The sequence below is a fragment of the Oryctolagus cuniculus genome, chromosome 14, assembly GCF_964237555.1.
Source record: "Oryctolagus cuniculus chromosome 14, mOryCun1.1, whole genome shotgun sequence".
Taxonomy (NCBI): Eukaryota; Metazoa; Chordata; class Mammalia; order Lagomorpha; family Leporidae; genus Oryctolagus; species Oryctolagus cuniculus.
Genome location: NC_091445.1, coordinates 45,619,848 through 45,643,760, shown reverse-complemented (window position 1 = coordinate 45,643,760; position 23,913 = coordinate 45,619,848). Strand labels below are relative to the sequence as shown.

Below are 23,913 nucleotides of genomic sequence, written 5' to 3'. Positions count from 1 at the left end.
TGTTTATTGAAATGAGACTGAAACATGTTTATTCTGTGCCAAGATCCATTTGTTTCCACGTTATTTTTTGTAGTGCCATAGGTGAACTAGCACGTGCTCACTCTTAGAGAATCAGTCTATTTTTAAAAAGCATGAGTTACATTTCTTAGGCAAACAGAACCCCCTAATGGAGAACACTGTGTGTTGCATTCTCTAACCATGACCAAAGAGCACTGAATTCCACAAAACAATATTTAATAAAATGTTAATAAATTCAATAAAATATTTAAACATTGGTTTGGATAAGTAAATTTTTTTTGAAAAAGGCACACAATAAATTAAAAGATACACATGAAAGAAAAGTAGGAAAAACCATCCAGCTCTCAGTTTGACTACGTGAGTTAGCTGGCTCACAGCAAACCCCGCTGCTTCGCGTTCCTAGGAATGACAGCTGAGGTATCTAGGATCATGCTGACCCTTTGAGGGCCTCGTTTTAAGAATGTTAGGTAGGGCCAGAGCTGCACTGAGTTTGAGACTAATTGTTCTCTGCTGCTGTGGCAAGACCTCTGAGTCCTCTGCCAAGGTCCATGAATCCGGAGGTTTCCATCTGGCTGGTGGGACCTGCTGTCATTCCTGTCACAAGACGTTGTTCCTTCTGATCCTTTCTGATGGCTCTGTTCCAGCCTCTGAGTCCCTTACACACATGTGCCAGTCAGTCAGCTGAAGACTCCGGGAGGTAGCCCCACAGACCCCTCCCTCCCTCTCTCTATCTCTGTGTGTTTCTGCAGTGCTCTGTCTTACAAACTGTGGCCTTTTGGTCTCTTCAATTCAGGGAGTTCACTGCGTTCACAGGACTCCCTCACTGGTTTCCTATCTCTCAGGGAGTCACTATCCTTCCTTACCTAATGCTCAGGGTCTTGCAAACCATTGTCCCTACATCTTGTTTCTTTTCTTTCCTTTCCTTTCCTTTCCTTTCCTTTCCTTTTTCTTTTTTTTTTTTTTTTTTTTTTTTTTTTTTGGTGATTTCAGGTGGGAGAGTAAGTTAGGTCAGTACCACATCATCTTCCCATGAGCAGAAGTCCTGCTCTTGTTGATTGATGAGAAAGGAATTCTATACAACTTCTCATGAGTGTTTCACCGGGCTAAGAAACACTTAGTACCTCAAAACCACCTGAGATGCTTATTAAAAAATGCAGATTTCTGAGCTTCTGCCAGGCCTGCTCCACCAGAAGTTCCACCAGAAATGAGGTCTGGATAGCTACTGTTTAAACAGTGCCCTGGTGTCACACACCCTCAACATTAGAAACTGCATCCAGGGCTTATTGGGGCCAGATCAGCTAACAGATGTAACTGTGTTCTAAAGGGGAGGTGGAGGCAGGAAGAAGGGATGGTGGCTTGAAACTGCCAGGTAGCCAGAGCTCCTTTCTGTGGATGAAGTGGGGCTGCCTGTCTGAGCAGCCCTCTGCCTCATTTTTATTCCCTTAGTTTCTCAGGCAGGTAAAACCACAGCAAAGACGAAAGACCTTGCTCTGACTTAGGGTTCTTTGGTAAATAATTGGCTTATCTCAATCACAGAATATCCTTTGACAAACACCTGCCTAGCTTTTCTGTAGGAAAATGTAACCAAATGGCATTGCTGGGGCCTCCATTTTGATAAATTTGGGGAAAACACTTACAGCTGTAGAGATGGGTAAAAGTCCATTTGAAGGGGGCATGGCCATGTGGAGACAGGGAGTTGTAATGACTTCTCCTTGGAGCCACTTGAACTGGACTCATGGAATGTAGGAGCAGTTGGGAATGATGGTCACCAGGAAGGGACTCTTAGGTGTTCCTTTTCTTGTGGCTGGAGTGTGCTGCAGTTTGTTGAAGGCAATAATGTGAGAAAAATTGGAAGGGGGGAGAGTGAGGAGGACAGATGGAAGAGCTAACCAAAGAACTTTATTTCTCTTTGAACTCAGAAAGTGCACCTGTTCTCTCTGAAGCCAGGGAGTTGATATGAATAATAAAGCCATCGGTAGCTAGTTTCTGCCTTAGATAAACTGAATCATGAAAGACTTGTAGTCTTTGGTTATGAACTTGGAAAGAACTGAAAGTGTTTGAAGCCTAAATATTTTTCACTTCCTGTTAGTTGGGGCTTACATGGCACATTAATCAGTGCCAAGAATGGTGGGAAGACAGCCACACATCATGGAAAAGATCTGGTTCCCAAGCCTCGTCCGGAATGCGCAGGAGATTCTTTCCCTGGGTATGTGTTTTCCAAACAGGGCTGTCTAGGAAAACCTAGAGTTTCCTATGGAGCAATTCTGTGTATGTTTGCAAACGTCACGTGTCCTACACGTCAGCCAACCACCAAGCATGAAACTTGCTTTCTGCTTACTATTTGGATTCTTCATATGAGGCATTCTATTTTCCTGGAAGAGCTGGTCCCACTTGATACTGCGTTGGTAGTGGCCAGTTGCACCCTACTCCTCCTGGTTCTAGGAAGGGGCGGGGAGGAACATGACATGTTTCTTCTTGATCTAAGTTACAATGTGATCTCTTGGAAGGATGTCATTGAATTAATTTAACCATTGAGGAGGGCCTGCATTTTAAAGAAAATAGAACTGTTGGAAATGAGGAGTCAGCCTTAGGTCTTGGCTGTGCTCCAAACTAGATAAATCTTGGTTCCATGTTCTACATGTATAAAATAAAATAATCTGAAAAGTTGGTATCAAATGTCCCATCTCACTCCAAATTATTTAACTCTGTGTTATGTAAATTGAACCGTGGTGTTGTTAAGGGTAGAGTTACTGGAAGGCCATAGAAATGCCCGTTATTGTGGTACTCAGAAGTCACCAGTGGACAGTTTTAAACTCCTAGGGAACAGCTCTTTGGGGTTCATGTCTCACTTAGAAAAGTGTAGAGTGGCATCTCTTCTTCACTCTTGAATTCAGATTTTATTTTTAATCATATATGTTCCCATTGAATTTTATTCAGCATGATCTGAATTTTTATTTTTAAAAGATTTATTTATTTATTTGAAAGGCAGAGTTACAGAGAGAGGTAGATACATACACACCACAGAGAAGTATCTTCCATCTGCTGTTTCACTCTTCAAATAACCATAACGGCTGGGGCTAGGCCAGGCTGAAGCCAGGAGCCTGGAACTCCATCCAGGTCTCCCACATCACGTGGTAAGGGCCCAAACACTTGAACCATCTTTCCACTATTTTCCCAAGTACATTAGCAGGGAGGTAGATCTGAAGTGGAGCAGCCGGGACTCAAACTGGGATTCTCATGTCACAATGGTGGCATAAACTGCTGTGCCACAATACCGAACCTTTAACATTTATTATATTTTTATTTAAAAACATTATTTATTTAATTTGAAAGGCAGTGTTACAGAGAGGGAGAGACAGACAGAGTGAGAGATCTTCCATTTGCTGGTTCACTCCCCAAACGGCCACAATGACTGGTGCTAGTCCAGGCCAAAGCCAGGAACTTCATCCTGGTCTTCCATGTGGGTTCAGGGACCCAGGGACTTGGGCCATCTTCCTCTGCTTTCCCAGGTGCTTTAGCAGGGAGCTGGATTGGAAATGTAGCAGCTAGGATTTGAACCAGTGCCCATATGGGACGCCAGCACTCAGGCAGTGGCTTACCCTGCTGCACCACAACACTGGCCAATAAACATTTATTTTTATCTCAAACACTTATTATGCTTTCCAGAATCCATTTGGTTAGATAATATTTTGAAATTTTTGAACATAATGAATTTCTCATTTCTGTTTATAACAATTCAAATAGAATTATTATGTTTATATAAGTGTAAATAATGATGGATTTATTGTCCCCAAAAAGCATGAACTTTTTTCGAAGGGGATAAATTTGCTATAATTAAGGTGTTTTCTTATGACTATCAAAGATAGTCAGGGGCTGGTATTGTGGAGCAGCAGGTTAGGCCATGGCCTATGAGGCTGGAATCCTGGGTTAGAGCCCTGGTTTGAATCCTGGCTGCTCCACTTCCAGTCCAGCTCTCTGCTAATACTCCTAGGAAAGCAGAAGAAAGTATTCCAAGTAACTGGGCCTCTGCCACTCATGATGGAGTTCCTGGCTCCTGGCTTCTGTCTGGCCAAAATCTGGGTATTGTGATCATTTAGGGAGTAGACCGGAAAATGGAAGACACCCCCCCCCACCCCGCGCCGCCTCTCTACCTCTCTCTTTCTCTCTCTCCACTCGCTGTAACTCTGCCTTTCAAATAAAAATAAATCTTCAAAAAAAAAAAAAAAAAAGGTCACAAGGTGAATATTCTTTTCTAAAAATTTATTTACTAGTTGTTTGAAAGGTAGAGTGACAGAGAGGTGGGAGTGGGGGGAGAGCGAAAGAGAGATCTTCCATCCGCTGATTCACTCTCCAAGTGGACACAATGGCCAGAGCTGGGCTGAACTGAAGCCAGGAGCCAGGAACAACTTCTGGGTCTCCCACCTGGGTGTAGGGGACCAAGGACTTGGTCCATATTCTACTGCTTTCCAAGGCCATAGCAGAGAACTGGATCAGAAGTGGAGCAACCGGGCTCAGCACCCATATGGAATGTTGGCACTGCAGGTGGTGGCTTTACCTGTTATGCCACAGAGCTGGCCGCGAAAGGTGAATATTCTTTTTTCCAGCAAGTGCTAATATTGTTTCTATAGTGATAGTTTAGATAGGCCCCTTTCCAATTTTAGGGTGTTTATCTACTAGAGTAATAAAACATGTATATACACATATTGTATATGTATATGTAGCTTTAAAACAGTGGTAAGTGGATTCTCATGTGTTCATCATCTCAGTTGATAAGTGGTCCATGGTCCTGGCTAATAAATAAGAAGCTCCTGTGTGTCTTGCTTGAGTCATATTTTCTGCTCAATCCCCACCTAACGTAACTCCTCTCCTAATTTTTTTTTTTTTTTACCATTTCCTTGCTTAAATAAATCTGTTTAGTCTGCCATGATTTTGAGATTTACCTAAATGAAACCATACTTTATATAATCATAGGCCTTATATAAATGAAATCATGTGTTTTTCTGCGGTATCTTTCATCTCTGAATATGTTGATCGGGAGGTTTATCCACAGACATGGAGTTGGAGTTCCTTCATTTTTGCTGCTGTTTTGTCTTCCATTGTTGAGCACAGCTCACCTTATTGTTCATTGTCCTGATGCAAGTGTATTTCACATTCACTTCAGAATAAGAAGTGATAATTCATTCTGTTATAAAGCTTTCATTGATTTTTGTTAGTCTATTTGCCAAACAGCTCAACCGAATCCTTAAATACTACTCAATATGCAGCACAGAAATTAAAATCTGTATTTCTGTCATCCTCAAGGTATCATTAAACAGAACAGTAGCCTTGCCTGTCCAAGCCAATTTGCAGCCAGTTGTGGTGTTGAGAAAAAAGACCATGGTTTCATAACCTCCTATGTCTTTTACTACACAAGCTTTTGCTTTCCTTTGCAAAAACCTTTTCCCACTCATCAAATAAATTGACAAACTTTTGTTACAGAGAATGGCTTCTTAGCCATGTTCTTTTTAATGGATTTGACATTCAACAGGTTATGCAAATCTGGTGCTAGATGTGGCTACTAGTGAAAAGAGGATTCAGGGTATAATTAATGCATACATAAACTACACCCTAACAGCTAGACATCTCCGAAGTCCATTTATTATGACAGGCAGGAAATCAGCTGAGGCTGATAGAACAAAGAGGATTGAAATTGAGATACTTCTTTCTTCCCTTTTTTAGTGGTATCACATTCATTTAAATGTGGATTAAATTTTAATATTTAAAAAAGGAATTTTAAGGGTGGGCAGAGTTAAGCAGAGTTCAGACACTGCTTGGAACACCCACATCCCATATCAGAGTACCAGGGTTCAAGTCCTGGCTCCACTTCCAGTTTCAGCTTCCTCTGGGAGGAAGCAGATAATAGCTCAAATGCTTGGGTCCCTGCCATACCTGTGGGAGATCCAGGTTGAATTCTGGGCTTTTGGCTTCATTCAGGCCGCACCTTGGCTGTTGCAGGCATTTGGGGAATAAACCAGCAGACAGAAGATCCTCATTTTCTCTCTCTTCTTCTCTCCCTCCCTCTCTTTCACTGCCTTTGAAATAATTTTTTAAAAAAGAAATTTAATTTACAAATTGCCTTACTATTAAAATATATTAAGAAGTAATAGAATGTACACATACATAATTTCCTTGTAGTTGAGCATGTAAGGTCCACGGTTGTTCTGATTTGTCTTTAGGCTGCTGGAGTTGAATCCAGAGATCAACCTCATGGTGAAACTCTTAGAATCGTTGCTCAGATGATTACTAATAACTCTTGTCTTCTGTTAGTAACTTTGCTGTATTTATTTATTGCCATAGCCATAGCTCACTGGCAGTGCCTTTAGTAGGGTAGGCACTAATTATTTCTTTTTCTTTTCTTCTTCTTCTTCTTCTTTTTTTTTTTTTTTCTTTTTTGATAGAGTGGACAGTGAGAGAGACAGAGAGAAATTTCTTCCTTCTGTTGGTTCACCCTCCAATGGCTGCTGTGGCTGGCACACTGCACTGATCCGAAGACAGGAGCCAGGTGCTTCTCCTGGTCTCCCATGGGGTGCAGGGCCCAAGCACTTGGGCCATCCTCCACTGCACTCCCGGGCCATAGCAGAGAGCTGGCCTGGAAGAGGGGCAGCCAGGACAGAATCCGGCTGACTAGAACCCGGTGTGCCGGCGCCGCAAGGTGGAGGATTAGCCTATTGAGCCATGGTGCCGGCCACTAATTATTTCTTGAATGTGTGCATCTGAGGGCCTTAATATTCAAGAGTATGTTTGGACTGATATATATGTAAAGATTGATTTATTTATTTGAAAGGCAGAGTTACAGAGAGAAATAGAAACAGGGATCTTTCGTTCTCTGGTTCACTTCCCAAATGGACACAATGACTGATCCTGAGCCAGGCTGAATCCAGGAGACAAGAGTTTCTGGTCTCCCACGTGGGTGCAGGGGAGACACTGGGCCATTCTCAGCTACTTTCTTTGGCACATCAGCAGGGGCTCAAACAGGTGCCCATATGGGATGCCAGTGCTGCGGGCCTTGGCTTAACCTGCTGCACCACAGCACTGGCCCCAAATTGGTATATTTTTATTAGTAAGGTTTGCAAGAGCAGCAGGATTTAAGCTTGGTGTTAGTATAAATTTAGGGAGTAACATGTTTGCTGGTGCCTTTTTGGAGTACTGTGTCTTGTATTTAACTTACTGAGGCTCCTGTGGGAAAATGAGGGCAGAGACAGAGCATCTTGCTAGGGCTACACATCATATCCAACACCTTCTATGGTAACTGGAAAAGACGCTCTAGAAAAATAGTTTTTTTTTTTTTTTTAATGGGATCCTGTTTAGTTTAACAACTTTCTATAGTTTACCAAATACTGTCTATATGAAAAACACATTGTTGGTATATTATTATTATTATTATTATGCTTATTGCCAATGTTTCTTCACAAGTACTGTGGCTTCCTATTTCTTAAGGTTTAAAAAGTTTCAAACAAGTACCACAGACCTGTGTGATCTGGGTCTGCTTCTGCCTCTGAGGCTTCATACAGTATTTTTTCCTGTTTCATGTCGCTCCACATCAGAACTCAGTAGGATGGTGCTTTTGGCTCCTTCACCCTGCAGGGTCTCTGTACATTGTTCTATCTAGGACTCGCATGTCAAACTGCTAATCCATTCCAGTTCTGAGCTTAAAAATGACTTCATCAGAAAATATGCCCTGAAGCTTCCAGTCTGTCCTTTTCCTTGAGTATGTTCCTTGTAATTGGATAATTCATTGTGTGACTAGTTGTGTCTGTTGGCATACCAGCTTAATGAGGCAGCTATATTACTGGTTCACCCCTGAATTCACAGGCTTGTCTATGGTATAACCAACAGTGGATGTTCAATAAGTATTTGCTGAACCCATAAATGTTGAATGAATCATCTAAAAGTTGTTATTTTTTTTTTCTTTTTCCTCTCTTTTTAGCTGGGAGGTTGTGAATTCTAAACCAGATGAAAGACCTAGATTCAGCCACTGTATTGCAGAATCATGGATGAATTTCAGCATATTTCTCCAGGAAATGTCTCTTTTTAAACAGCAAAGTCCTGGCAAGGCAAGTTTTCCAGTTCATGGGTGTGTTTTAAAATGTCCTTTTTAACAAATGAACTAATCTCTTTGACTAGCTTGCAAGAATTCTCCCAGCCTGAGTTTAATGTACTCGGAGCAAATGCAGTAAAAGCTGCTATCAGCAAGGTTCAGAAATGTTAGTGTGTGAGCAGTAGAAACTGAACCTCATGTTTTGAAATTGGATCAGCTTGGCCGGCGCCGCAGCTCACTAGGCTAATCCTCTGCCTAGCGGCGCCGGCACACCGGGTTCTAGTCCCGGTCGGGGCGCCGGATTCTGTCCCGGTTGCCCCTCTTCCAGGCCAGCCCTCTGCTGTGGCCAGGGAGTGCAGTGGAGGATGGCCCAGGTGCTTGGGCCCTGCACCCCATGGGAGACCAGGAAAAAGCACCTGGCTCCTGGCTATTGCCATCGGATCAGCGCGGTGCGCCGGCCGTGGCGGCCATTGGAGGGTGAACCAACGGCAAAAAGGAAGACCTTTCTCTCTGTCTCTCTCTCTCTCACTGTCCACTCTGCCTGTCAAAAAAAAAAAAAGAAAAAGAAAAAAAAAAAGAAAAAAAAAGAAATTGGATCAGCTTTATATTTTATATATATTTATCTAACTCACTAACTAGAATGAGTGGTGATTGATCTTATCAGAAAAAAAACAAAAAGAAAATACTGTGTTAAGAATTTCAGTTACAGTATTGGTCTGATTCCAGAGTCAGAGAGAGATGAAATGAACACACAGTCCACATAGTGTGCTTTTAGAGATAACTGACTCTTAACATGCAATCAAGAAAGAGGGGATTCTTATATGATTTAATTAAGAAAGAAAACTTTTGGCAAAAACATTGATCATGAATCTATAAATGGAATGGATATTTTTCTTTTTTTAAGATGTATTTATTTATTTGAAAGTCAGAGTTACACACAGAGAGGAGAGGCAGAGACAGACAGACAGACAGACAGAGACAATGGTCTTCTATCCACTGGTTCACTCCCCAGTTGGCCACAATGGTTGGAGCTGCACCGATCCGAAGCCAGGAGCCAGGAGCTTCTTCTGGGTCTTCCACGCGGGCGCAGGTGCTCAAGGACTTGGGCCATCTTCTATCACTTTCCCAGGCCATAGCAGAGAGCTGGATCGGAAGTAGAGCAGCCAGGTCTTGAACTGGCACCCATATGGAATGCTGGTGCTTCAGGCCAGGGTGTTAACTGCTGCGCCACAGCGCCGGCCCCTGGATATGTTTCTAAGATCAAAGCCTGAGGGGAAGAGTCTTAAGTGGTTGGAAAGGGATTATAAGAAGTGCGTGTACTTGCACTGTGATCAGCAGTCTCGGCAGCCTGAGTGATGTGCAGAATCATCAACAGACCTGGTCTACTGCGTGTTGCCTTTGTGTTTCTTGAATATCCAGCTGCTGCAGCTAAAATGAAAAGCTAGGACTGACAGCATTTAAAATCCCACTCATTATACTATATGTGGGCAAACTTATAACATGTTAAATAGAACTATGCTTGACGATATTTTGAGCATGTTAAAGTTGCAGTATTGTATGGATATATATTTTTTTAATCACTGGAGGAAATTTTTAGAATAGATACCCATATGAGGGACATGATGTATTTTGATGCCTATTTTACTGAAATAATTAAATATATTCTAGGAACATTCTAAATTCAGACTTCAGCACTGGATTGCACTAATGTGCCCCAAGTCAATTAGCTTAAGATGAAGATATTGCATAGGACTGTAAAGAAATACCTGGCACAGGACACTTATGAAGGAAAGAAGTTTGTTTTGGCTCACAGTTTTGTAGGCTCACAGTCCAAGATTGGCTCTGCCCCATTGGTTTGACCATCTGGTAAGGCCTGAGGATAGGGATGGCATTGTGTGTGCAGAAGCAAAGAAAACTGCTGACCTTCTCCTGAGACCTACCTTCTAAGGGCATGCCCACGTAGATCCAAAAACCTCCCACTAGGTCCATTTCCTAGACTCTATAATTGGATTAAGTTTCCATACTTTTAATTACTATTAACCCGTGTTTTTGGGATCTGAATATATGCATAAGTTTGGGATCCAAAATCAGGTTCACACATGGCAAGGAAATCATAAGAAATTCATGTGCAAACTGAAATCTGGATATACTAATGTTTTTATTGATTTGTTTGTTCCTTTGACTTTAAAAAAGCCGTTGCTTTTCAATTTCATTTCTAGATCTTCAAGTTTTCTAAGGGCTTTTGCTACTTCATAAGCAGCTCTTTTATTTTACAAGTCCATGTAGTCTCTTTGTTACTAGTTAATTTATTAACCGTATGCCAAAGAGTGGAAAGTCAAAGTTAACCTGAAATTCAATTAATTAAACTTTAATTCAATTCAGTTACATTCAACTTGCTCTTTCTGTTAACCAGTCATTGATCAGAGGTGTGTATTCCTTCTTTATGTGTCTTTTGAAATTCCTTTAATGAGCTTTCTTTGTTCACTTATCAATTTAATATAATATCACCAATTAAAGGCAAAAAATAAATAAGATAATTTAAGACTGAAGTATAGAAATCAACTGAACACCTCATAGGAAAAATTTTTGTCTTGGCATTTTTTTTTTTTTTAATTTTTGACAGGCAGAGTGGACAGTGAGAGAGAGAGACAGGGAGAAAGGTCTTCCTTTTGCCATTGGTTCACCCTCCAACGGCCGCCGTGGCCGGTGCGTTGCGGCTGGCGCATCGCGCTGATCCAAAGGCAGGAGCCAGGTGCTTCTCCTGGTCTCCCATGGGGTGCAGGGCCCAAGGACCTGGGCCATCCTCCACTGCACTCCTGGGCCACAGCAGAGAGCCGGCCTGGAAGAGGGGCAACCGGGACAGAATCCGGCGCCCCAACGCGGACTAGAACCCGGTGTGCCGGAGCTGCAAGGCGGAAGATTAGCCTATTGAGCCACGGTGCCAGCCTTGTCTTGGCATTTCTATTGGGAACTAGGGAAATTTTCTGTGGATTGTTTTTAAATTTATAAAAAGCAGCCAAGTATTTTATTTATTTTATTTTATTTTATTTTACTTTATTCTGGTTGTAATTGACAGAGAGAAGGAAAAGATTCAGATTTCACTGGAGGAATTTCATTTGCAGTTGGTTTCCTGGTGACCCAGAAGTGGGGTCAGCCTGAGGCATGTGTATGATTAGGAAGGAGGCTAGTTATGGCCATAGATTTACCTCAACTGGCAGTTTTTACATTAGGTTTATACAGATACCTCTTATTTCTGTAACATATTTTGCTGTGTTTATGAATTTTGATCATATTAGCATGATACTTTGAACATGCAGATCTAATTATAAGGCTGTATTACTTTTATTAAATGATGCAGAGTGAAAGAAGTTTCTGGGGCCATATTCTTCAGTTCTCTTGGACCTTGTAGTAATATAACCACAAGCATGACTAATGGGAGTGGTGATTCTCAGTGTCAGAAATTAGCCCCTGTGCCTTCTAAAGGATTATTACTAAGTATTGGAGCAGACTAAGGCTTTCAAAGCAGTAGTTACTAGTCAGCCCTAAGTGGAAAAAAATACAGTTTGAAAAACATTTGACATAACTTGAGAGATCACATATAGGTACAAAAATATGTGTGTTTATCCTAAAATGTCTTGGTGTTATGCATAACTGTTCCATGCTATTTCTATTATTTGTAGTTTTGTCTCCTGGTCTGCAGTGTGTGCACATTTTTTACGATCTTGGGAAGTTACATTCCTGGGGTTATACTCAGCTATCTATTGTGTAAGTATAGTAGAACACTTGGATCACTTGTGTAATGCCTGTGGTATTATTTAGTGGTCATCAGGCCATAGTTTTGAAGAGTAGGGATGAGTTCTTGCCTATAAAACAAGTTGGCTCTTCTTTAATAATCTGCTGTACAAGGTTTCTTTTCTTAGAGATATGTTTATATTTTAAAATTGGAAGAATAGCTGTGAAAGGCAGGATTTTTATGTCAATAAAACTATAAATATTTGTCCCCACCTACAAATACACCAGCATCTTTGCCTTTGTGCACGTTCTGTGATTCAAAAAATAATTAAAACCCAAATGAGATACCATTGCACCTCCACAAGGATTGCTAAAATTAAAAATGTTGACCCTGTCAGGTACTAGGGAGGATATGTAGCAAGTGGAATTCTCACGTATTTTCTTTGGTGGCTAGGTAACTGCAATTGTGTTGGCAGTTTCTTAAAAACTATATGACCCTGCTTTAGCTGGGTATTTATCCAAGAGAAATGGAAGTATCTGTGTTGTTAAGCTTTTTGTTACTGTAATGAAATACCCGAGGAATGCTAACGTAAAAAAGGAAAGACATTTATTTTGTTAATAGTTTTGGAAATTTAGATCCAAGATCAGGCAGGCCTCACTGATGATGTTCTTACTGGCAGAATCCTAAAGTTGCAAAGGATTTTCCATGGCAAAGGACATGGAGTTTGTCTCTCTCTCTGTCCCTATCTCTGTCCTTATAAAGCCACAAGGATTCAACATGGGGACTTTACCCTAGCGACCTAATCCAATTTAATCACTCACACCATTAAGCACTTTAATTAAGTGTTCACTTTCTCCAAGCAACTAACATAATACTTTGGGGAATGAACATCTGAGTTCAGGGGTTAAATATCCAAACAATAACAATATGTGTGCACAAAGACTTGTTCACAGTGGATTTATTTGTAGCAGGCAAAAGCAGAGTACAATCTGTGTGTCCTTCAAGAGATGAATGGATAAACAAACTATGGTAGATTCTTATAATGGATTACAGACTATGGTCTGTTCTTACAATGGATTACAACTCAGCCTTAAAAACTACTTGTTATACATGCAACCCCATAGATATGTCAAAGAAGATACAGATATGGATATGAGTATATCTCTAAGAAGAAACCAGATAAGAGAGTGTATACTATATAATTCTATTTATATATAATTCTAGTCTAAGTAATCTTTACTGACAAAGCAGATCACTGGTTGCTTAGGGATGAGATGGGTGGTGGTAGGGAGAAGCAGGTTGAGAAGAAGCAGCAGAAGGGGAAAGATTAATAATAACGGGAGGAAACTTTTGGGGTGGTAGATATATTCACCACCCTTATTGTGGTGATTGATTCTTACCTGAATGCATATGTCAAAACTTAACAACTTATACACATTAAATATGTGCGGTTTATTATATATCAATCATAATTTTAAATGATATAAAATGTAGATTTTCTGCTACTGAAAGAGATGAAGATCTGACACCACTACCATTTTATGAGGCAAGTGCTCTCCCTTTAACCCCCATATTTTCCTAATTTTTTTTAACTCTGGCCTTTAAAATTTATAGGTAATTCTTTGGCCTCTAAAAATATGCAAGTTCCCAATTCTTATTTGAAGTAGCAGACATTTCCTAACACCAACAACACAGAAATAAAACAATAGAATACATTCAATGTGGCAGTCTAATTTCCTTTTGTATTTCAATGTACAACACAAAAATGCAAGTGGTCAGGGCTCAAATCCATTCTCCCAGATAGAACTCCTTTATCATCACCCTTTTGGTGCACATTGTTTAGGAGTTAATGGAGAAGAGGTGTGGGGAAGGAGCAGGTAGGACATCAGACTGATGGTTGCATTCATCTCATTTATAATCTGCATTAACCATAAGAAATAAAGGTATTATCCAGATATTACTGATATGCTAATAAATAATAACATTCCCATGGTAAAATGGCATTTAATAAATAAAACTGAGGTTTTAATCTAGGAATATTATCTGAAAGAACACATTTTTTTCTGTAAATTTTGAGGGTAAAAGGGAATTGATCTAATTGCAAGTCTGAAAGCAATGACTATGAACCCTTCTGAGTGTGCTGTAGTAGAAAGTCTTTTCATTACAAGAGAGGAATAGAAATTACGAACTTACCTCACAGAGGCATTTCCCTAGGGGAAAACACTTCTGTTTTCCACATAGAAACGTAATATTTGTGAAATCCTAAGGCGTAGCCTTTTGAAGGGAGCGGCGTTTTTACCTACACCTCTTTTCTTCTTGCTTTCCAGTGTTGTGTGCATTCTTGTGTCCGCTGTTTAAGTGTAATGATATTGGACAAAGAATATACAGCAAAATCAAGTCAGTTTTGCTGAAGCTAGATTTTGGAATTGGAGAATATATTAACCAGAAGAAACGTGAGAGATCTGGTAGGTAAAGTTTGAAGTTTAGATTCAATGCGTGAAATGAGACATTAGCAGTCTATTTATTATGAAATCACCTTCAATACATTTCAGAAGACGTTTACTAAATATTATAGGAGCTAAGTTCCCCAAAGTTAAATGCACACACACACACACACACACATACACACACAGCCTTTTCCTAGTTAAAGGCTTTTATTTTTTATCTTGAATGTACAATACATAAATAAATTGTTTTTTTAATCCAGACTGTCAGGGGAGGGAAAACAGACTTCAACAACTCTATATTTTGATATTTATTATTTATTGGACTATTACAAAAAAAGGTAGGTCTAAGAATTTGGGAGTCATGTTGAGGGAATTGGAAGAACAGGGAAAGGAAAACTTGCTGCATTTATTTGTTAACTTGGTGTAGGATCTTGGATTCTCAAAGTATGGCATGCATCAGAATCACCTGAAGAATTTGTTAAGGTGAAGATGGCTGGGCCCCACTCCAGAGTTTCTGACTTAGACGAGGGTCCAGCCTGAGCATTTCCAATTCCACGGAGTTCCTGGGGATGAAAAGGCTGCTGTTCACACTCTGAATATGGGACATTTCCTTTGGAAATCAAATATTTTGCAAACATGTGAAGCTTTTTAAGTGCAAAAATTTACTTATATGTAGGCATGAGAAAAAATGAGGAAAACGGGATAGGAATACATAATAGAAGAGTATACTGCGCCTATGTTGGCCAGGAAATTGAAAGCTTCTCATTTTTTTCTCAACAGAAGCAGATAAAGAAAAAAGTCACAAAGATGACAGTGAATTAGACTTTTCAGCTCTTTGTCCTAAGGTATTTTTTGCTTGATTTTCAATTTGTTTCTGTGTGTTTTGACCATCATTTAATTGAAAATCATAGCTGAATGATTTTGCTAATAGACTCCTCCTATTTTATAAGTTGAACAATTTCAAAAGAGAAATAATCATCTGGTTTGTATTATTCTGACCTTTTGAAGGTTATTAGGGAATTTTCCAAAAGGTTTCTCTCTGCAGTTCAAAGTGTGCCATGGTGTTTTTATTAACACAGATTAGCCTCACAGTTGCCGCCAAAGAGTTATCCGTGTCTGACACAGATGTTTCCGAGGTGTCCTGGACGGATAATGGGACCTTCAACCTTTCAGAAGGATATACTCCACAGACAGACACTTCAGACGGTATGCTAATACCCGTGAACAATTTTCTGTTTATCATTTTGCAAAAATATGAATTCTGTCAACTGTTGAATGGATAAATAAAATGAGGTGTGTTCACAACATGGAATATATTACTTGGCTTTAAAACTGAATAATGTACCAGTACTTTCTGCAACCTGGGTGAGCCTTGAAAACACTGCTCAGTGAAAGAAGCCAGACACAAAAGGCCACTTATTGTATAGTTCCAATTATATGAAATGCCCAGAGTACACAAGTCCACATTGAGAGAAAGTAGGTTAGTGGTTGCTGGGAACAGGAGGTCAGGGTCGGGAGAAATGGTGAATGACTGATAGTTGGCACAGGCTCCTTTTCAGAATGATGATGTGTTTTAGATCTAGATGGTTATACATCTTTGTGAATATACTAAAAAAAAAATCACTGAATTGTATACTTTAAAACTGTGAATTTTATGGTACATGAATTATATCTCAAAAGCTAATTTTTTTAAAGTATAAGAAAAAATCTAAGTTAATGTCCAAATCTGCCTTTATTTAAAAGACCAAAAAAAAAAAAAAAAAAAAACCCTGAAAAAAAATTAGCCTCTGAAATGTCTGGCAGCATTGCTTATGGCAAGAACTGGAGAGAAAGCAGCAGCTGATTCTGTGCATTCAACCCTAATTCTGAATTAGGGATTCAAAGGCTTAAAGCATGAATTCCAAAATTTGTCATATTTGTCTTCAAAGTTTAAAACCTTATTTTTTATAATTAGTTAAATTTCGTCTGTAACCCACATATGAAATAACACTTGTGCAATGACTTAGCTGTTGCTAGTCTCCATGGTTTAAGTCATCTCAGCCACTTATTGCTCACATATACATATGAGCAGATTATCACAAAGACACTCTTCTATACTTATTTTCCAAGGATGCACTTTCTTTTCCTATGAGAAGGTAGGACACAGGCTCTGCAGCATTTGAAAGAGGGGTTTGGAGGTTGGGAGACCCAAGTGTATTCTTATTTTTGTCATTAGCTAACTATATGAGCTTGAGCAGGTGACATAATTTCTGTAGGCCTCATTGTCCTCATTTTTAAAGTGGATTAGTATGGGGCTGGCACTGTGGCGTAGCGGGTGAAGCTGCCCCCTGAAGTGCCGGCATCCCGTGTGGGTGCCAGTTCGAGTCCCGGCTGCTCCACTTCCTATCCAATTGTTGTGGTCATCTAGGGAGTGAACCAGCAGATGGAGGACCTCAATCTCTCTCTGCTTCTCCTCCTCTCTCTATGTAACTCTTTCAAATGAATAAATAAATCTTTTAAAAAATAAAGTGGATTAGTACAAGAGGATCACTGTAGTTCACTCAAGCTCTACAAGCTCGAAACATCTACAATTGTGGTCATATTTTAAAGACCAAGATATAATGTACTTTGTTCTCAGATTTATACAAAGAGGATCCAATTTACTTTTAGGGATTTTCACTAATCGAAGATAGCACATTACTGTTGCAAGGAGTTAATTGTTATGGAAAGGATTCTCGATGGGAAGTAAAAACAATAAAATCAGTCTGTCTGTCTCCTAATCTGATATTTTTTAAAATATCCTTAATCTTGATGTGGTCAGCTTCAGCTATATTATGGAGAGCCATATGTTTCCATAAGTTCTTAGGTTGAACATCAAGTAAAAGGAACAGTAGCTTCTTTTCATTGCTTTAAAAAAAATGTCACAGATAAGTAGACTTGCATATATAAAAAGCTGAGGCTAGATAATATTTACAATTTAATAGAGCATATTTCATGAAAACTTCCAATTGAAGTGTTCATTTCATGATCATACATATCCCTGTTAGCTTAAGATAATTCCCACCCTATGGGCAGGATGGCCGTTTTAGGGTGATAATTTTTTTTTTAAAGATTTATTTATTTATTTGAAAGAGTTACACAGAGAGAGAAGGAGAGGCAGAGAGAAAGGTCTTCCATCTGATGGTTCACCCCCCCAATTGGCCACCACAACTGGAGCTGTGCCAATCTGAAGCTAGGAACCAGGAGCTTCTTCCAAATCTCCCACATGGGTGCAGGGCCCAAGGACTTGGGCCATCTTCTACTGCTTTCCCAGGCCACAACAGAGAGCTGGATCAGACATGGAGTGGAGCAGCCGGGTCTCGAACCACCACCCATATGGGATGCGAAGCGCTTCAGGCCAGGACGTTAACCTGCTGTGACACAGTGCTGGCCCCATAGGGTGAAATTTTAAACTGTAGTCAAAATCTCAAGCTAATATTAGATAAGAGTGAATATTAATTTTTATGTTTAAGAGGAAAACTAACTATATGGGGATAAATGTAGTTTTTGTATACTTGTAGAAAGACTAGGGAGAGGCCCAATATGTGATTAAATTAATTCAACTTGACTCAGGAGGCTAGATGAATGCCAGGATTGGCCAGAGAGTTCAGATCAAAGTCAGATTCTTTTAGACAGCTCTATTACTCAACTTTTTTTTTTTTTTTAAATTGTCCTTACACAAGAACTTCTGTATTTCACAGATCTTGATCGACCTAGTGAGGAGGTATTCACTCGAGATCTTTCAGATTTTCCATCTCTAGAAAATGGCATGGGAACAAATGATGAAGATGAATTAAGCCTTGGTTTGCCCGCTGATCTCAGGAGGAAAAAGGAAAAGTTGGACAGTGGTCATACTCCAGGCAAAGAGAAGCAATCAGCAGCTGGTCTCACCCTCCCGTTGAACAATGACCAAACCTTTCAGCTGATGAGCAACCTGGCCGGGGATGTCATCACAGCCGCAGTGACCGCTGCTATCAAAGGCCAGCTAGAAGGCGCCGCTCAGCAAGCACGTTCTCAGGCTGCAGCCAGCCCAGCAGAGGACACAGACACTGAAGAAGGTGATGACTTTGAGTTACTTGACCAGTCAGAGCTGGATCAAATTGAGAGTGAATTGGGACTTACAGAAGACCAGGAGGCAGCAACACAGCAAAATAAGAAGTCTTCTGGCTTCCTTTCAAATCTACTTGGAGGCCATTAATCTGGGAATCACTTGCAACGGAGCACAGATAAACCACCAAAAATTGCAAACAAGCAAAAAAAAAAAAAAAAAAAAAAAAAAGGAAAAAATTTTGAACTGTAAGCTTTATGATTACTTTAGATTTTTTTGTTTTATTTTCCCTTCTGCAGTGACTATATTGGATATGTATCAGCTGACACTGATAGATTGATATTTCTGATAGTTATTTTTATGTAATAAGCATGGAAATGAACTTTATATATGTATACTTACTGTGTTGTCAGAGATGAATATTAGGGATTGTTTTTAAATAAAAAGGAAAGAATCCAAAACCACCAAATTATTATGATCTCCCTGTAAGTATTCTTTATTTCTCCTTTATAGTTAATTTTTCAAGCATGCAAGAAGAGTTTATTGTAAATCATTGAAAAATATTAACAATTAATTGTGAGTACTTGCTGTATCAGCTCCCTTATTCCTAATACTTTGGGGAAAAACTGATAGATTTTGATGTAAAAAGGCAGAAATTATCATGTATCTTCAGTTGAGGGGCTTAGGGAAGACCATCAAAATAAATTTACTAGGAGAAATTTTAGAAATGTGTTTTAAATACTATGGATAGGCTGAAACATTTCCATGTTTTTTCTGCAGTCATAGAATTTGGCTTACTTGGGAAGTGGCGTGTTCCACTGACTGCCCTTTCTTGCAGTGGCTGAGATGAACCCATAAAACGCAAGGAGTGATATCCCAGTAGCCAGAGTGGATGATGGATATGATGTAAACAGATTGAGCTGTTTTATTTTTCATTTTCATATGTTTGTAATAGGGGTGATGAAAGTGTGAATCTATTCTGTCTGCTGAGACCTAAGTTAAACCCTTACCTTTTATATTTTATCATGGATAAAAATCTACAATTGTGAAGCTAGTTCTTGATATGTTCTACAAGATATATTATCAGCAATAAAGAAACAGTAACTCTGTTTTCTTAGTCTGTCTAGATAGAGGAGAGGAACTTGCTTGGCTTTAAAGTGTAATAAGTTGCCACTGAAGTCTAAATATGTCATCTGCTCTTTATTGGGAAGTTAGAATATATTTTTCCTTTATTTTAAACATTTATAGATCATCTTTAAATAACCAAATTTAACTTAATGGTTTTTAACAAAGGACTAAAAAGCAGAAAGCAAGCTAGTTTTGTTTTGTGATATAAATTTATATTACTATTGAGGGACCATGTCAGCAACCACCAAAAATCTCTTAATTCGTCAGTGATAGCTGGCATTTCTATGGATGCACCCATACATCTGAAAGGAAGCAAAATCTAAGGATTTAGGAAATGTTTTCCTTCCTTTCACTTTATCCCTTTTCTTGTATGTCTAAAGACTAATAATTATAGATAATCTGAGAGTTGAATGTAGCATCTCAATTATTTTTTCATTCTGAGATATTAAACTATCTAGACCAAATTTTGCCAAATGTTGAAGGGAGAAAAGTTACTTAAGACTGACACGTGCTTTCTGTACTGACTGCTTAGCTGTCGGCAGTGCCTCATGATGGTGTTTGGTGTTCTTTGTTGATTAAAAGTGAGCCTGTGCCTTCATTATCTTGCCCATTTTGGCAACAGTGGGAACCTGGTGGTAGAAAATCTCTGAACTGTGTGTTTCAGAGGAATCAACCTGAATTTCTATGACAGTTTCTGGACATGAAGAAAAATACAGTCACATATTTATAAGACAGTTGTTACCAGGACTCTTTTTTTAAATGTGTATATTTCTTCATTAAAACATACTCTTGGTCATGACATCAAAAATTGTGAAGGTCATTTCAGCTTTTTCATTGCAGAGAGTATAAGATACAGAGTACACCAAGTAATTAAAAAATAATGTTATAAGTTACAGAACAAGCTTACTAGAAGATACACTTAAGGGCTGCTAATATGTGATGGTATGAACAATAAATCTAGAATAAAATGTTACAAAGTATAAATAAAAAGGTATATGGGAATGGGAAGGTTGGCAAGGTAGAAAAATATGTTATCAGCACCATCGTACATATAAATATACACTTTAATATTATTTATATAAGATTATGTGGTTACCAATTCACAAACTAAAATAACTGTACTCTTCTAAAAACTTTTAACTCAAATGAGGATGTTCAGAGTTTGTGTGTGTGTGTGTGTGTGTTGGTGTGTGGGGGCATTGTTTCTGGTTTTAAGATACAGTAGCAAATAACTCTCTGTGATTGATCTAGTACAGTAGGTGACTATATATCCTATAACATGAAAATTTATGGGAATTTGCCCAAAGGAAATCAGCATATGAAAGAGTGATCTATACTCCCATGTTTATTGCAGCTCAATTCAGAATAGGTAAGATATAGAATCAACTTAGATATCCATCAACTGAAGACTGGATAAAGCAATTATGACATACATACAACATGGAATATGACATAGCAATAAAAAAAAAAAAGAAATCCTGTTGTTTGAAGCAAAATGGATGCAACTGGAAACCATCATACTTAAGTGAAATAAGCCAGTCCCAAAAAGACAAATACCATATATTCTCCCTAATCTGTGGTAACTATTAGGGTACCTAAAATGTGATCTATAGAAGTGATATTGACACTTTGAGATGTGATGTCAAGCCCTTGTCTTGACTTTTGAGGAACAGGGTTTTTTTTTTTTTTTTTTTTTTTTTTTTTCCCCATACTATTTGTTGAACTCCTTATTTAGTGTAGGGTTAACCTTATGAGTATAAAGTTAACTGAAAATAGATTTTTGTAAAATAAGATTGGGACTAGGAAAGGGAGGAGGAAGAAGGGTGGGAGTGCAGGTAGGAGGAAAGGAAGATTTGGAAGAATCACTATGTTCCTAAATTTTTATGTGTGAAATACATGAAGTTTGTATACCTTAAATAAAAGGCTTCTAGGTAAAAGTAAACTAGAAGGAAAAAAAGGTGAACATAAAGATATAAAAAATTTTTTAAAAATAAAAATTATGTCAATGCAATATTCCCCCAATATCTAAAAAAGTTGCTAAAGGAAGGCTTGGGAGATTTACATGAATGCATTTAAAATGTTTGCCATGAGGTGGAGTTACAAACAGTAAGAGGCAGAGACAGAGAGAGGTCTTACTTCCATTGGTTCATTCCCCAAATGGCTACAATGGCTGGAGCTGCGCCGATCTGAAGCCAGGAGCCAGCTGCTTCTTCCAGGACTCCCATGCTGGTGGAGGGGCACAAGCACCTGGGCCATCTTCTACTGCTTTCCAGGCCACAGCAGCAAGCTGGATTGGAAGAGGAGCATCTGGGACTAGAACCGGCACTCCTATGGGATGCTGGCACCACAGGTGGAGGATTAACCTACTGGGCCACAGCGCCGGTCCCTAATCATGGATTTTGATTGTAAACAATAAAACAGTGCTCATGAAGTTGAAGCTTGTTTTGAAAGGTCAATCCAGACTTCTTGAGTACTCTCATTCTGAAGCACTTCTGCATTTTTATGCACATTGCATAAAATTCTTCAAAAATTACTTTAAAAAATATGCCTGCTCCTCATTTAGTAGAATATTAGGAAAAGAGACTTTAAAATATTTTTTTGACAGGCAGAGTTAGACAGTGAGAGAGAGAGAGAGAGAAAGGTCTTCCTTTTTCCGTTGGTTCACCCCCCAAGTGGCTGCTATGGCTGGTGCGTTGCAGCCAGTGCGCTGAGCCGATCTGAAGCCAGGAGCCAGGTGCTTCCTCCTCGTCTCCCATGCAGGTGCCGGGCCCAAGGACCTGGGCCATCCTCCACTGCACTCCTGGGCCACAGCAGAGAGCTGGAGTGGAAGAGGAGCAACCAGGTCAGAATCTGGTGCCCCGCCCGGAACTAGGACCAGGGGTGCCAGCGCTGCAGGTGGAGGATTAGTGTAGTGAGCCGCAGCGCCAGCCCGAGACTTTGAAATAGTTTGCAGTTGGCAAATATTTTCAATGTATTTCAGCATCCTGCTCATTTAAAATACGTTACTTTCTTCCATGTAATAACTGGCAACTGCCAGCATGCTACTGATTTTAGGCAAGAAGAAAATCTACATTTGTTTAAGAAGAAAGTGATTTTAACATTTATATTTTCTGTTCATAATTTAGTTTATTTATCTACATTGTTCTGTGTTAACTGCAAGTTAGGAATTATTCTGAAAACCCTTACCGAGCTACTGTTGTCACAGATCATTTAAATCATGATCATGAAGCAAGAAATCTCAAAATTATATATCTACATTGTTCCTCCACTTCCACCACAGCATTTATGTTAAAAAAGAATGTTATAAATGAGTTCTGGTTTATCGCTCTGTGACACAATGTCAAAGTCATATAACATTCCCCAAGTCACAGTCTCAGAGTCCTTAGGGATAAAATAAGGAAGTAAATTATTAACTTCACACAGATATTTTGAGAATTAATGAGAAAATTAAGTATCTGAAACACTTTAAAGAGGAAAAAAGCCTGTATACAGCCAAAATACTGATTTTTTTCCCCTATGTTGCAACTAAGTCATCTTCCTAAACATTAAAACAAAGGCAATCAACAAGTACTTGCTTCCAAGAAAACCCTAGAAGGTCCTTTTAATAGATCTAGCACTATATAGGCCTCATAGTCCAATAGATGCTTGTGGAATAAATGAGTGAAAAATTTTGCAAAAATGTCAGTCCTGGGGCCAGTGCCGTGGCTCACTTTGTTAATCCTCTGCCTGCAGTGCTGGCATCCCATATGGGCACTGGATTCTAGTCCTGGTTGCTCCTCTTCCAGTCCAGCTCTCTGCTGTGGCCCGGGAAGGCAGTGGAGGATGGCCCAAGTACTTGGGCCCCTGCACCTGCAAGGGAGACCAGGAGGAAGCACCTGGCTCCTGGCTTTGGATTGGCGTAGTTCCAGCCTTAGTGGCCATTTGTGGGGTGAACCAATGGAAGGAAGACCTCTCTCTGTCTCTCTGTCCAAAAAAAAAAAAAAAAAAAAAAAAACTCTCTCTCCCTCTCTCTCTAATTCTACCTTTCAAATAAATAAATAATCTTTATAAAAAAGAGAAAAACTGTCAGTCCTTTCAATTGACTCTCTGGAACTTTCTCTAGTCATTTTTAATAGTTCTGATACTTATCAGCTGTGAATCTCTGAGAACATCAAGAACTCTATCTCCTCCACAAAATAAAGACATACAGTACCTACTTCAAAGGATGTGGCAGGGATTAAGTGCCTAAAGGTTTAGGTTGGCCAACCATGGACCAAATCCATCCTGCCACCTATTTTTGTTTTGGCTACAAACTAGGAAATTTTTTTCATTTTTTAATAGCTGAAAAAATAAGAAGACTATTTTGTGACACCTGAAGACTATATGAAAATAAAATTTCAGCATCCATAAATAAGTTTTACTAGAACACAGTCATGCTTATTCATTTTTGTATTACCCATGGCTG

The 23,913-nt window shown here is 39.3% G+C and overlaps 1 protein-coding gene across 5 annotated transcripts in view; it reads left to right on the top strand.

Annotated features, from left to right (window-relative positions):
• The window catches only part of RETREG1 (reticulophagy regulator 1), a 148,629-nt gene extending 129,819 nt beyond the window's left edge, over nucleotides 1-18,810 (top strand). For all 5 annotated transcript variants that reach the window (XM_051853556.2, XM_070056607.1, XM_070056606.1 and 2 more), the window contains 6 exons: nucleotides 7,985-8,111; nucleotides 11,776-11,860; nucleotides 14,156-14,293; nucleotides 15,056-15,120; nucleotides 15,355-15,481; nucleotides 17,995-18,810. In XM_051853556.2, the coding sequence (XP_051709516.2) occupies nucleotides 7,985-8,111; nucleotides 11,776-11,860; nucleotides 14,156-14,293; nucleotides 15,056-15,120; nucleotides 15,355-15,481; nucleotides 17,995-18,491 (1,039 nt within the window). In that variant the 3' untranslated portion in view covers nucleotides 18,492-18,810. The remainder of the gene's footprint in view (nucleotides 1-7,984; nucleotides 8,112-11,775; nucleotides 11,861-14,155; nucleotides 14,294-15,055; nucleotides 15,121-15,354; nucleotides 15,482-17,994) is intronic.
• Nucleotides 18,811-23,913: the final 5,103 nt, after the last annotated feature.